The 14,800-nt window shown below is 34.1% G+C and overlaps 2 protein-coding genes across 2 annotated transcripts; both read right to left on the reverse strand.

Moving 5' to 3' along the window:
- Positions 1 to 675: 675 nt before the first annotated feature.
- On the reverse strand, positions 676 to 1,522 carry LOC133866562 (probable calcium-binding protein CML27). Its single transcript, XM_062303121.1, has one exon. It carries the CDS (start codon positions 1,470 to 1,472, stop codon positions 957 to 959), a length of 516 nt encoding a protein of 171 aa, XP_062159105.1. The 5' UTR covers positions 1,473 to 1,522; the 3' UTR covers positions 676 to 956.
- Positions 1,523 to 11,112: 9,590 nt separating this feature from the next.
- LOC133866897 (pentatricopeptide repeat-containing protein At3g18020) lies at positions 11,113 to 14,420 on the reverse strand. Its single transcript, XM_062303552.1, has 2 exons — positions 11,480 to 14,420; positions 11,113 to 11,366 (listed from the first exon to the last, which is right to left on the reverse strand). Exon 1 carries the CDS (start codon positions 14,366 to 14,368, stop codon positions 12,242 to 12,244), a length of 2,127 nt encoding a protein of 708 aa, XP_062159536.1. The 5' UTR covers positions 14,369 to 14,420; the 3' UTR covers positions 11,113 to 11,366; positions 11,480 to 12,241.
- Between the last annotated feature and the right edge of the window lie 380 nt (positions 14,421 to 14,800).

Genomic DNA, 14,800 nt, shown 5'->3' on the forward strand with positions numbered 1-14,800 from the left:
AACATTTCAACTTTTTTCACTTTTATATCACATAAATAATTTTTTATTACTATTTAAATAAAAAAAATTCACTACAATACAAATTTTTTTTACTTTATATCACATTTATCACTTTTTACTATCTTCAAAATTAACTCTCCCCTATTCTGTTTTACTATTCTGTTATACACTTTACTAAACATACCTATATTTTAAAAATGCTAAAAGATACGTAACTACGTTCATAAAATTCTTACACCTCAATTTACAGAAAATTTGTCCTGACAAATTTCAGCCACCAGCTTTGACCTTAATTTTTTGGACCTTTTTTTCTCGTACTTTTTATGTACGAAGGTTCCCAACCGTTAAGCTTAACACCGTTAAGCTCCTGAGACTAGGCTCCTAAAACCCGTTGCTCCACCTGCCACGGACATACGCTTTCTTCCTTTCAAACATTGTTTATTAGAGCCTAACAGAAGAAGCATTGTTTATTACAAATCTTGGAGACCGGCACCATTCTTTTAGACTTTTAGTCATTTAACTTGACTGCTATTTTTAGCAAAGACTTTCTCGAGATTAGTTACCCCTAAACTTGCGAAAATGATATAATAGCAAAATTGTCGGCTATTCCATCGGGATTCCCATGCTCAACGCCTCTCATTGATATTTCACCGGAAAATTCGCTTGAAAGATAAATTTTCCCTCGAAAAAAGCAATAAATATTCCACAAGAGGAAAATGGTACAAAGAGCAACTGATATTTGCCATTTACACACCGCTAAAATTTTCAGATTTAGCACTAGTGCAATAGTTATTTTATTTTAACTAAACCATACCCTATAGTTCTAATGATCAGAAATTAATTTCAGATTTTTGGATGAATAGAAATTAATTTCAGATTCAAACTAGACAAGGAAGAAAAGGAAACGATAACACCTGTATACGTGCGAAACATTCCATAACTATAGATTCCGAAATCTACGGCGGGGAGCCATTGCTGTTGCCGTTTTTGTTGGCGTTGGTCATCATCCTCTCGAACTCCTCGAAATTGACGTTGCCGTCGCCGTCGGAGTCGACGGAGCGGATCATGCGGTGGCAGTCTTCGATGGAGCAGTTCATTCCGAGGCGGGTGAGCACAAGGTGGAGCTCGGAGGCTGAGATCAGGCCGTTCTGGTCCTGGTCGTAGAGCCGGAAGGCCTCGAGGAGCTCCGACGCCCCGCCGTCCTCTGCGCCGGCGCGGCAGAAGGCAGCGAACTCCGTGAGGGAGATGAAGCCGTCGTGGTCGGAGTCTAGCTCGTCCATGATGCGTGGGAGCTCGTCTTCGTTGGAGAATGTGGAGCCGAGCGATTCGAGGACGGCGCCGAGCTCCGACACGGAGATCCTCCCGTCCCCGTTGACGTCGAAGCGGTTGAAGACCTTCGCCACCTCGTCCATGTTCTGAAGGTAGACCGACTGCTTCTTTTGGCTCACGTTCGAGCTTGGGCTCGTTGCCATGGTTGTTTTGGTTTTCCTTTTTTTTTTTTTTTTTTTTGCTTTTATAGATATTGTTGGGTTGGTTTTCTTCGCATTTATAATAGGATCGGAGGAGCGTAGGGGAAAGGTGATCGAGAATTGGGGATGGGGACCGCATTGGGTGGAGTGTAAGGCGTGTTGAAATGTGTGGCACGTGTCTGCTCCACGCGGGTTCGACGCGGATCGGCTTTATTTTTTTTTATTTTTAAATAAGTGGTTCGGCTTTAGTTTAACGGCCGTTAAAACTCATTCAAGACATTTTAAATTTCTGGAAAAATATCATTTTAGCCTCTTATATTATCACCTATTTTGCATATAACCTCGTTAAAACACTCCTATTCTAGCTCTCAAACCATCAAAATCTTTGAAAAATGTCTCATTTGGTAAAATATTTTCATATTATTCCTGTCATGTATCATTTTTCAATTAAAAAAGAAAAATGATAGATTTACAATACCACCACAACAACTGTACAACACCCCCTCACATGGGGGTGGGGTCCAGTGTGTGGAGCCCACTCCCATGTGAGGGAGTGTTGTGCAGTTGTTGTGGTGGTGTTGTGTAGGAATCAAATCCCTTTAAAAAATATTAAAAAAAATTAAAAAAAAAAACTATAAAAAATTAAAAACTAAAATTTTATTTTTATTTACCTTTTTTTTTAAAAAAAAAAATAGAAAATATAGTGTTTTGGGGGTGGCTGCCACCTTGGGGCCAGGGATGGCCGTGCACCTCCCCCGACCCCCTAGGGGTGGCTATCGGGCCATTAAAACTCATTCACGACATTTTAAATTTTAGGAAAGATATCAACCCCTCAAATTACCATCCGCTTTGCATATAGTCCCATAAATTACCAACACTTCCACTCCAGCCCCTAGACTACCAAAACTTTTGAAAAATGCTTCATTTGACAAAATATCTTCATATTACCTATGCCACGTGTCATTTTTCAATTAAAAAAATATTAAAAATAATTAAAAACTAAAAAAACTAATTTTTTTTTATTATTATTTTTAAATAAAAAATAGGGTGTTTTGAGGGTGGCTGTCACCTTGGGGAAGGGGGTGGCCACGCACCACCCCCAACCCCCTAGGGGTGGCTTTCAGACCACCTCAAAATCCATTTGCTCGAAAGCTACCCCCATGCCATTGGGGGTAGCCGCGTGGCCACCCACGGCTCCAGGGGTGGCCGCGCGCCACCCCTCGAGTCCTAGTGGTGGCATTCGAGCCACCCTGAAATTCATTTGGGGTGGCCCAAAAGCCACCCCCAGGCCACTGGGGGTAGCCGTGCACCACCCCCAAGTCCTAGAGGTGGCTCGCAAACCAACTCATTTTCTTTTTTTTTTTTTCTATAAAAAAAATGAAGTTTTATTTTTAGTTTTTTTTTTAATTTTTTTTTTAAAAAAATATTTTTTAATTGAAAAATAACACGTGTCATGGGTAATATGGGAATATTTCATGAAATGGAGCCTTTTTCAAAAGTTTTGATAGTTTGGAGAGTTGGAGTCGGAGTGTTGAAAGTTTGTGGGGCTCAACACAAAACGGGTAATAATTTAGGATGACTAAACTGTAATTTTTTCTAAATTTTATTATATTTAAATATAAATATAAATATAGTAAACTGTTTAATTTTCAAAATAATTGTTGGATGGAGGATGGCATAGAGCACGACCGAGCCACACCCACATTAACCATCGTCGTGATTAGGTTGGACGACCTACTTCAATTACTATCTTCTTCTTCTTCTTTTTTCTTTTTTTTTTTTTTCTTTTTTTTTTTAAATTTTTTATTTAAAGAGTATAATTATATTTGTATAGTTATTTTTAAAGAATTTGCTAACAAAGACCTTGAATTTAAAATATGTTTATATTCGAGTCTTAAATCCATCGAATTTGAAACTAAAGTCTTAAATTTCAGTAACGAAAATAGCAAATTACGAAAACTAGAGTCCATATGAAGTGACGAAAAGCATCGAAAATGTGGGACTTCAATTTTTTTTTCTCTAAATTTAACTAAGATCGAGTAATGATATATACACCGCAGCAATAGGCTTGTTTGGTAAAGACATATACAGAACAGAACAGAGTAGTGGGTTGTTAATTTTGAAATTAGTAAAAAGTGATGATGTGATATAAAATAAAAAGAATTTGTATAAAAAAGTGAAAAAGTTTTATATTGTAGTGAATTTTTTTATTTGAACATTAATAAAAAATTATTGATGTGATATAAAAAGTAGGAATGTTTTGAGGTTGATTGGTGGTAGAAAATATAAAAAAGTAATAAAAAAAATTACATGAACAGTAACAGCATTATGCTGTTCTGTTCCGTAACCTATCAAACAAGCTCAATATTTCAATATTATGAGGTTGGGGAGTTTAGTGGGGTAACCGTAGAAGTGTAAATTAGAATGCAAAATTTAATTATTTATAATATTTGTGGCTGAATTCACAAAATATGGATATTACTTTTAGATATTTATAATAATAACCGCATCTGCATCCTGTTTTTAGTAACAGGATTCACGAGGTTATCATCCTCTATTTGCGTATTACATAATGAGCTTATTTTAGTTTTTTGGGTTTTCTTTGGGTTTATATTAGGGCCTATTTTAAATAATTTGAAAAATAACTTGGGCCGATTTTTGTCTTGTTTAAATTATTTTTAAGGATAATTGCACTATTGGTACTTGAGATTGGCCAAAATTACGAATCACTCCCTGTGGTACAAAAAATTTATGGAGGGTCCTTGTGATAAATTATAATTACAAATCACTCATTGATCCCGTTTTCTGTCCATCAACTTAACAGAGTCCGTTAGTGTATTACAATACAAATGATACTTAGACATTATCTCACTATTTATATGACGTGGCAAACTAACGGATTCTATTAACTTAGTGGACTAAAAACAGGTTCATAGAAGGATTCGTAATTATAGCTTACCACCATAACCATTCGTGAACTTTTTGTACCACAGGAAGTGATTCATAATTTAGGCCAACCTAAGAAACCAGTGGTGCAATTTTCCCTTGTTTTTAAGCTTTAATGTTTTGAAAATATATTTATTTCATATTATTTTTCCTTTTTGCTCAAGTGTTACACAAGAAAACAACGCATCCAACCAAACCATCTACAACACCTGCTCCACAATATAAAATATATATTATATTTAAAAGATATGTGGATAGTTGCAGATAGATACAGATAGCGGATGCGTGACAGTTAATATCAGTATATCTAGTAGGTGTAATGCTACACGTCATTCTTGTGCCTCTAAAAAAATGATGTAATTTCTAAAATTACCATTTGATTTGTAATAGATGATCACTATTGAATTTTGATATAATAATAACTTTAAATTACCATTTGATTTATTTTTTTAATAATGGTTAATCCAAACGTTATTACATTCCACCATATTTGCATGGTAGAATAAAAATATAATATTTTGTGATATATTATAACATTTCTCTTTAACTAAGTAATCAAATTTAAAAGTACTTCAATTATTTGAAATAAAATTTATAAAATCTGAAAAAATTTACGCACTACACTTCATTTCATTGTATTGATATGACAATACTTTCAATTTTATAAAATAGGATGTAATTTATATATATGTACATAATAATAATAATATTATTATTTTTAATAATTACTAGTTAAAGTGTTCACCTAAATAAGATGGAATGTAATATGTACTATTACTTTTTCTTTTTCTTTTTCTTTTCTTTTTTTTTATTCAATTTTTCTGAACAACAACAGGGGAGAAGGGGGATGTACCAGTACCATTACTTGTCAAACTTAGATCTAGACATCATTTTATTTCTATTATTGTCGGCAGAAAAGTGGACTAGACTTTACCTCAAAAAAAAAAAAAAAAAAAGGGCTGTAACACTTTTTTTTTCCACCTTTTTTTTTTTTTTTTTTTTTTTTTTTTTTTTTTCTTTTTTAATTATGAAAAGACTGAAAAAGTTTGTGATCCACACGACATGATCTTTGTGTTTTTTTTTTTTCATCACATGATATTGATTCGGAAGAAAAGCAAATTCGTTGCTTCAAGCGACATGATCTTTGTGTTTTGTTTTTCATCACATGATATTGGTACCTTTTTTTTAAAAAATATATATATTTTTTAGCGGTTGGCACGTGGTGAGCCGTTAATATTTAGACGAAAAATATAACAGAGATACTAAACGAGTTTTTACTCTTAACTCAAGTACTACCTAAGAAACAAATGAAAACTTAGGTACTAAATTTAAAAAAATTTAAAATTTAAGTGCCAATAAAATATTTAATCTTATATTTAAATATAAATATAAATAATATAAATATAGTAAACTGTTTAATTTTCAAAATAATGGTTGGATGGAGGATGGCATAGAGCACGACCGAGCCAAACCCACATTAACCATCGTCGTGATTAGGTTGGACGACCTACTTCAATTACTATCTTCTTCTTTTTTATTTTAATTTTTTATTTAAAGAGTATAAACGAAAATAACAAATTATGAAAACTAGAGTCTATTTGAAGGGACGAAAATCAACGAAAATGTGGGACTTCAATTTTTTTCTCTTATTTTAACTAAGATCGAGTAATGATATATACACTGCAGCAATATCTCAATATTTTGAGGTTGGAGAGTCTAGTAGGATACTAGTAGAAGTGTACGTGCATGTAAATGCTGCGGATGTAATTATTTATAATATTTGTGGCCGCATTATAAAATATAGATATTTACATAGTTTTCGAATGATGACATGTCGATCGTAGGATTGTTCTTCTAACAATGAGAGCTCGAAGAAGATTGTTGGGTCCATGGACCTGGAATCTACAAAACAGAAAAAGGCTCGCTGAGAGTTAGTTAGCGACGCCTTCTTTGATAGTTAATTCAGTCGCTGCTTTTCTGAAAAGAGGAATGAGAATAACAATTAATGTAACTGGCCAAGTTAGGTGTTATCCATTTATGATTTCTATTTATACCACCTTCCTTTTGTGAGCTCGCACATGTGAATCTTGCACTGCTGACGGAGCAAGTATAAATTGGATCTGACATGATTAGCGATCATTTATAGTATTCTGACCATTAACATGATGAGTTGGCCGGAGTAACGGCGCAAGGCACTACTGTTCTCCCTGCACCCAGTCCTGATTGGATTGGATGACCTCATATTTAATAAATGGCTAAAGATCCTCATAAATGAGGAGATCTTTCGTTTTGAACATATATCAAATACTTAATTGGTCGTCCGTGTGTCCAAACATTATTCACTTAAATGCTCGGCACTATCACTCCTCTTAAGAGGCATCTGTTATGTTGGATTCTCTTGATTGATGGGCCTATCCTGCATTGATTCAGAGTACAATTACTCAACAAACAAATATCACTTTTAGATATCTACAATTACAATCGCAACCACATTTACATCATGGTTTTAGTAACAGAATTCACGCGGTTATTATCCGCTATCTGCGTATTATATAATAATATATGGGCTTATTTTAGTTTTTGGGGCCTTCTTTGGGTCTATATTAGGGCCTATTTTAAATGATTTGAAAAATAATTTGGACCAGTTTTTAGTGTTTTTGACTTGTATAAATTGTTTTTAAGCTCTAATATTTTGAAAATATATTTATTTCATATTGCTTTTCATTTTTACTCAAGTGTTACACGAGAAAGCAACACATCCAATCAAACCATCTATAACACCTATTTCTAATTGTTATTACATTCTACCACATTTGCATGGTAGAATAAAAATATAATATTTTGTGATATATAACATTTCTCTTTAACTAATTAATCATATTTAAAAGTACTTTAATAATTTGAAATAAAATTTATAAAATTTGAAAAAATTTACGTGCTACACTTCATTTCATTGTATTGATTTGACAATACTTTCAATTTTAGAAAATAGGATGTAATTTATATATATGTACATAATAATAATAATAATATTATTATTATTATTAATTACTAGTTAAAGAGTTCAGTTCAATAAGATGGGCTGTAATATGTACTATTACTTTTTTTCCTTTTTTTTTTTTTTTTAAAATTTCTGAACTGTTAAGGGGGATGTACCAGTACCATTACTTGTCAAACTTAGATCTAGACATCATTTTATTTCGATATTTGTCGGCAAAAAAGTGGATAAGACTTTACCTTAAAAAAAAAAAAAGAAAAAAGAAAAGGCTAACACTTTTTTCCCCCTTTTTGTTTTGTTTTGTTTTGTTTTTTAAATATGAAAAGACTGAAAAAGCTTTTGATCCACACAAAATGATCTTTGTGTTTGTTTTTTTTTTTTTTTTGCACCACAAAATGATCTTGATTCGGAAGAAAAGCAAATTCATTGCTTGAAGCGACACCTATCCCTCTCGATATCAGAAGGAAAGCTCGTGGGTTACTTCGTGAAAAGCTTTTCTTACTCGTAGTAGTTTGTCCTTTATGATTATTAGTTAGTGAAAATTATTATTTTATAAAGTAATAGAATTTAAATCACAAAAGAAATATATATATATATATAAAGGAAAAAATTATATAAGTTTTCATCTGATTTAGATTCCGTTTTTAGATTTTCAATTTCAAAAATAAAGTCTTTAAGTTTTGCTCAAGTTTCAAATTGGTTCATTTATTATTTTACTGTTAAAGTTAACAATTTTTCATTTGTTACGTGTGTTTTATTTGGCATTTTAGGGTTCATGTCAGTACCCAATACAATGTCGATGTCTATGTGAGCATCAAAATTAACGGTTTCTCTTCTAATGTTACAAATCTAGAATATTAGGATGACGAAGAAGATTTTTGTTTCTAGAGTTTGGTCATCTTGGGTTTTTTTTTTTTTTTTTAAAAAAAAAAATTTTATTTATGAATGACTTGGTGCTTGTATTAGATGTTAATATGGACGCTAATGTATCAATTTAAGACATACATGAAATTTGACAAACTATTAATTTTGAAAGAAAAAGTGACAAAATAGCCTATTTAAAATTTGTGAAAACCTAAGGACTATATTCTTAAAATTGAAAACTCAAGGATTAAATTCAAATAAAATAAAAACTTAAGATCTAAATATGATTTTTTCCGAAAGTAAATGTAGTAAGGTATGACTTTAAAATAATATTACAAAAAATCTAATATAACCTAAAGGTCCTACTAAACTTACCAAATTCAAAACAACGCCGTTTATGTATAAAGAGAATGCGAATACAATAATTAACCGCATTCGCATACTCTAAAACTGTTATCCACACCCGTATATATGGATAATGGTTGTTGCTAACCGTAGCCGCATATACGGATAGCGATCAGATGCAAATAACGAATATCAAATGCGGACGATTTTTATCTGTCTGCAGTTTCACCCCTAGTACTACCAGTGTTGCCAGAAGTTCTTTTTGCGTTGTTCATGGGCCCCGATCCTTGTATCTCATAGTGCTGTCGACTCAAGTAGAAGGTCGCTACTAACTCGCTAGCATGAGGAGATACTTGAGTCCTATTTTGTACTCATTCGGAAAATTAGCGACTACGAAAAATGGCCAGCAAACTCTGGCAAAGGTTTGGCAAACTCTAGTAGAGTTCTGACAATGGTATGCCAAACTCTAACGATTTGAGAATGAGAAGTTCAAACTCGAAAAATAGTTTACGATTTTAAAGAAAGAAAATTAAATAAAGTTTTCCTAGTCAATCAAAAATGTTTTTGGTTTTATCATGATTTTTCATTGTACTAAACACCAAAAATAAGAAAAATGATTTAATTTTCAAAAAATATTTTACATCGAAAGAAAACTGAGCATGACTAGGGTTCGGTTTGTCGACGCTTGTTTGACAACCATTTTTGAAAATGGTGTAAATGAAGAATTTTCTTTTTTAAAAAAAGTATTAACATTTAAATTTGGTTATGATAAAAAATAATATTCATAAAATGTTTTTGAAAATATATATATTTTTTTCTTATTTTCATACAACTAGTCTAGAAATAAAAGATTGATTGTTTTTTAGTTTATCATTGTTGCTAAATTACCATTTATCACAAAAGTTTAGTCTTATTGGAAGGGATAAATTTAATCAATCAATTTATATTTTAACACTCTTCCTCAAGTATGGGTTCAAACTTTCCCTTAATAGGTAAGACTCAACACGTGAAATATTTAATTTAAATATGATGAATTGACGGAGACAAGGTTAAAACTCAGAATCTTTAATCTGATATACAAAGCAAAATTGCTACAAGAAATATAAGAGATGACTTTTTAAGTAACTACACAGCCTATTGGTGCTGGAGTTGCTCTAACAAAAATATCTATTCAAATGGCTGAAAAAGCGTGGGAAGAACAAAGCATCTCCAACCAGGCATGGAGAAAGGGGACAAACCTCACAAATAGGACAAATAGGGAGAGCAGGGGGAAGAAGGAACCAAAAAGATAAAGCAGTTGGAGCCACAGAAAATAATCCAACTTCATTCCTATGCTTTAACGTCAATCTGCCTATGTAAAATGTTTGATATAAAATGGAATAGTTGTTATCTTACAAGGTGTTTGATAAAATGTGGCTTTGGGGTTGGTATTACTTGGGTTGAATATGTTGTCTCTGTGAAATTGGTGTAGATTGTTTGCCATGAAGATGGTTTGAAACTGGGTGTCACCATCTTTAGCTAGCTTTGTATTGAGTTGGTGAATGAAGATGCAGAAATTCTTGCGGAGCAAACCGCTTTCGAATTCAGTGGGATGCCGGACTAAGGAGGTGGATCCAACGCCGTTTCGGGTGTAGGAGGTTTTTGACGGCAATTTCGTCAAACAGTTGGTTGGTCTTGATAAGAAATGGGATAGGAAGAGATCTGTTAGAGGCCCCTAGCTAGTATGGCTCCTACTTTATAATTAATCGCCAGAATGCTCGAAAGATAATGGTGCCATTAGCTTCACTATTTTTTTTCCCTTCGAGGTTGTAGTGACTGTCCAATTGCACAAATACAACAATGAGAAGCTACCCCATTTCAGTGAAAATTCTGGGTGTTACAGATTAGCAGCATGGTAAAATGAGTTGTAGAAAGCAACAACCTTCTCATAACACTATGTAACATTTCCAGTTGAAATAAGTTGTAAGAAGTCAGGGACATGGTCTGTCGGTTAAAGTAGGCAGAAGATTCTTAGTAGACTCCCCAAAATGGTTTTCTTAGCTATTTTTATGAGCCAAATCAAAAAAAAAAAAAAAAAAAAAAAAAAAAAAAAAAAAACCTCTCTAATAGCTTCAGTAAAATGGTAATTTTTGTTTGGCGAGTGAATAGTTGGTCAGTACTGTTCACTCATCAAAAGAATAACAAATAGTAATTTTTTCTCTCTTTTTTTATTTATTTATTTATTTTTATTTCTTTTTCACACTCAACAAATGTTCTTTTCTCTTTCCCTTTTTTATTTTTTATCCTTATGTTTATTTATATTGAAAGCATATGGCCTTTTTCAAAAAATATGACTGTTAGGAAAAAAGACAAATTTTCAAAAATATAACCGTAAGGAAAAGACAAATTTAAAAAAATATGTCCGTTAGAATAAGACAAATATTAAAAAAATATGACCATTAGAAAAAAGACAATCATTCAAAAATATAGATGTTAGAAAAAGAATAAAGAAATCTTTGACAAATAATATTTAAATGGAATAGTGAAATTGAATAGCTAAAATGGTGAAGTTGCTAAGGGTGCTTTAAAAAACTAAATAGCTGTGGCAAACAGATGTAAAAAGGTTGGAGCTAAAAGTGGATAGCTAAAACGTATGTAATCAAGAAAGTAAAAAGGTTTAGAGAGTTTAAAAAAAGACGAAGAATGTGGCAAACAGATGTTGGAGCCAAGGCAACAGCAGGACACCAAAAGACCAGCAGTTCTGCCTGTATCACAGTAACAAATTTGAGTAGCATTGCATCAATCAATGAGACCAAAATGAATGTTGGTTGAGATCTTCTAAATTAAAGAAACACCATTTCAGTGAAGGAAGACGTACCATGATACTTTCTATTTGTTGAGCCCTGCTTTTGTCTCTGGTTTGATGTTTGCATGTGCAGAAAATCCAGTACATTCCATTTTGTTTCCCATCCCGGTTTTTTGCAACACCTATGGTTTACTTCTTTTGTATAAACTAAAAGGTCTTCATAAACGAGCTGACCAATTTCTTGGAGATGAAGTACGTATAAGATTACAGTTTGGCAACAAGTTTGATTTTAGTTCAGGGAAACAACCAGTTCATAGCTTCTCTGAACCTAAATGACAAAGCAATCTCAATAATTGACCAGAAAATTTTAAAGGATGGTCTTGTATACTGCAAGTAATTTATACAGAATCCAGAATGTGTGGATTGATTGCAACTTTTATCTGTCTCTTTACACAACCTGCAGCAATGAAGTTACTAACCCATTGAAATTAAACTCTAGGATAACAAACACTTTCTGTCTGGACTATCTTGATGTTTCAAAGAACTTCTCTGTTAATTTGTAACATGAGTTTTATTGACATCCTTCAGATTACAATAATTGTTAAGGAAAATTGTAGTCCCCTATACCTGCCCAATTAGGCGTCTCAACTTTGCATTATCTCCTGTCTTGGGGTCAGCTCTGTCACTTCTGTATTTTCTAAACCGCTTCAGAAGATGTTACTTTCTGTCACAAAGTTAAAATTAAGATTCATCTTAATGGATATATGGATCCCCTTAACAGGATCATATAGTTTCTGTCTTCTTGTAGCTACTTGAATCCAAGTCGGATTTGCTTCACATTCTAAGTTTTTCTTCCATTTCTATATCCTGTGACCCACCTCTGGATTGCAGAATTGCATCCTCAATAGAGAATTGCCCTCTCACATTACCATGTAATTTGTCAAGAATCCTCCAGGTTACAGCATCTGGGACCAGCCCATTCCTTCTCATCTCTCCAACAGTCTGATAAGCTTCTCTCTTTAACCCTAACTTGCATGCACTGTCAATCAAAATATTATAGTTGAAAATATTTGGAGCGACCCCAGAATCTACCAGTTCATATAGGAAGTGACAAGCTTCATTCAATTTGCCTGAGCGGCAAAGCCCTTTGATAAGGGCCGCGTATACAAAATTGTCATGAATCTTTGAAGGCCATATTACATCATCCCAAAACCTCTGAGCCTCTTCTATTTGTCTAGTCTCACATAATCCATCAATTATTATAGTGTGAGTGGTACTGTCCGCAGTGACACCATCACTCAGCATGCTATTAAAAACTTCCATTGCCTCATTTGCTTGCTGAAGTTTGAACAAGCCTCGTAGAAGTGCATTATATGTCACAACACCAGGCCTAACACCATGTTCCGGCATTATGTGATTCAAAATATTAAATGCCTCTTGGGTTCTTCCAACGTTTAATAAACCACATATGACAGTAGTGAAGGTCACAGAATCTGGGGCACAAAATTTGCCATTTATCATATCATTTAATACCTTCAAAGCCTCTTCAATCCTCTCCATCTTGCACAACCCATTTATTGCCGTGTTCAAGGTTACTACATCTGGCTGACACTGGTTCTGAAGCATAAAAACCAGCACATTCAAAAGCTCAGTTGGGTTATTCATAAGACAAAGCGCCCTTAAATATATGTTGAACATTCTGGTTCTGTTCACACCTTCCTTATTCAGCATATGTTTCAGAATATTCCTTGCCTTGTGGAGCTCCGACTCTTTGCAAAGGGCTTCTACTAGAATCTTATATGTATACTCAGATGGTAAGTACCCAAATTGAATTCCTTCCTCTAACAACTGATAAGCCCTCACACAACCTCCGTCCTTGCAAAGGCCATGTATAATAGAGTTGTATGATACTAAACTTGGAAGAAACCCCCTTTTCCTCATTATGTAAACAATCCTTGCGGCCACATGATGTCTTCCAACTTTACAAAGTGAATCTATCATCTGACTGTAAACAAATTCCTCAGACACACTCTTCCCTTGAGGCATATCTTCCGTGATCCTAAACAATTCGTGAAAAAGCCCTTCTTTACACAAAGAATCAACAAGATTCGCAAAAGCTGCATTTCTCACGGACAGGTCCTCTTCATCCCTCATCTTCTCCCAAAGTTTGCACGTCAATTCCCTCCCACGATCAATGTCCCGCCTCCGAAGAACACCACGAATCAATACACTATATGTCAGGGAGTTCTGTACTACCCCATTCTCACCCATTTCACCAAACACCTTCTGGGCATTATCCACTTCACCAATTTTACAATAACCATTAATCAAGGTAGTATAAGAAACAATATTTGGACAATGCCCCCTACTCTTCATATCGAAAAACAACCTGTGAGCTTCACTGGGTCGTGAAAACGAGCAAAGCTGATTCATCAAACGGTTATAAATAACCAAAGATGGTACAAATTCAGGCTTAACGTCAAACAAACAGCGAACAACATGCAATGTTCTATATGGGGTTCGAGAATCAAGTAACCTGGCAATAAGAACATTGCAGGTGCGCTCGTCGGGGACGCAGTGAGAAGCTATGGAGAGTAGAAGTCGGTGATGGGCTTCGGCAAAGCGGTTGGAGTCGCATAGTGCGTGAATTATGCTGCTGAGGTTGAGGGAGTCCTGGCAGTACCCGCGGAGACTGAGACGGTCCAGAAGGCGGAGCGCCTCGTCGACATTGCGGTCTTCAGCACAGAGTATGTGAATCTTTTTGGTCCAGTATGACCTGTTGCTGATGCTGTAACGGTCTTCTGGTGCTTGATCGGGTTCATGTTTTGGTGGTTGTTCTCGTTGCAGGGAAGCGGTACGGGCTGTCCGGCTAGTGTTAGTGAAGAAGAATGCAAAAGGTATAGTTGTGGTCTTGTGGGTGAATGGGATCTTTGGTGATGGGGCGGTGGCGAGGAACATCATGCTACCATGCTTGTCTGAAATGGTACTGAGTCGGAGCTTCTAACTCCCTGTCCGCAACGTCATGCAAATTTGAGCAAGAATTATATCTAAAACAACTTACCAAAAGCCTATTTATTTATTTATTTATTTTAGCTAAGGACTTTTAAAATACACCATATATTCAATTATTTAATCTTTCTCTATACCAATTAAATATGTAAAAAAAAAATAAATAAATAAAAAATAAATAAATAAACTACAAACCTGTCTAATAATTGCTAAATGCCCCTTAGCACGTGAGAAACACATATTTTTTTTATTAGCATTAATAAGAAAGCTATGCTTCTCAATCATATGCTTTAGAAACACTATGCTACTTTTTTTTTTTTTTTTTTCCTTTTTTTAGAATAAGGAAATAACCTTCTATAATCTGAGACCCAAAAGGCCAAAAGC

Source organism: Alnus glutinosa, chromosome 4, assembly GCF_958979055.1.
Source record: "Alnus glutinosa chromosome 4, dhAlnGlut1.1, whole genome shotgun sequence".
Taxonomy (NCBI): Eukaryota; Viridiplantae; Streptophyta; class Magnoliopsida; order Fagales; family Betulaceae; genus Alnus; species Alnus glutinosa.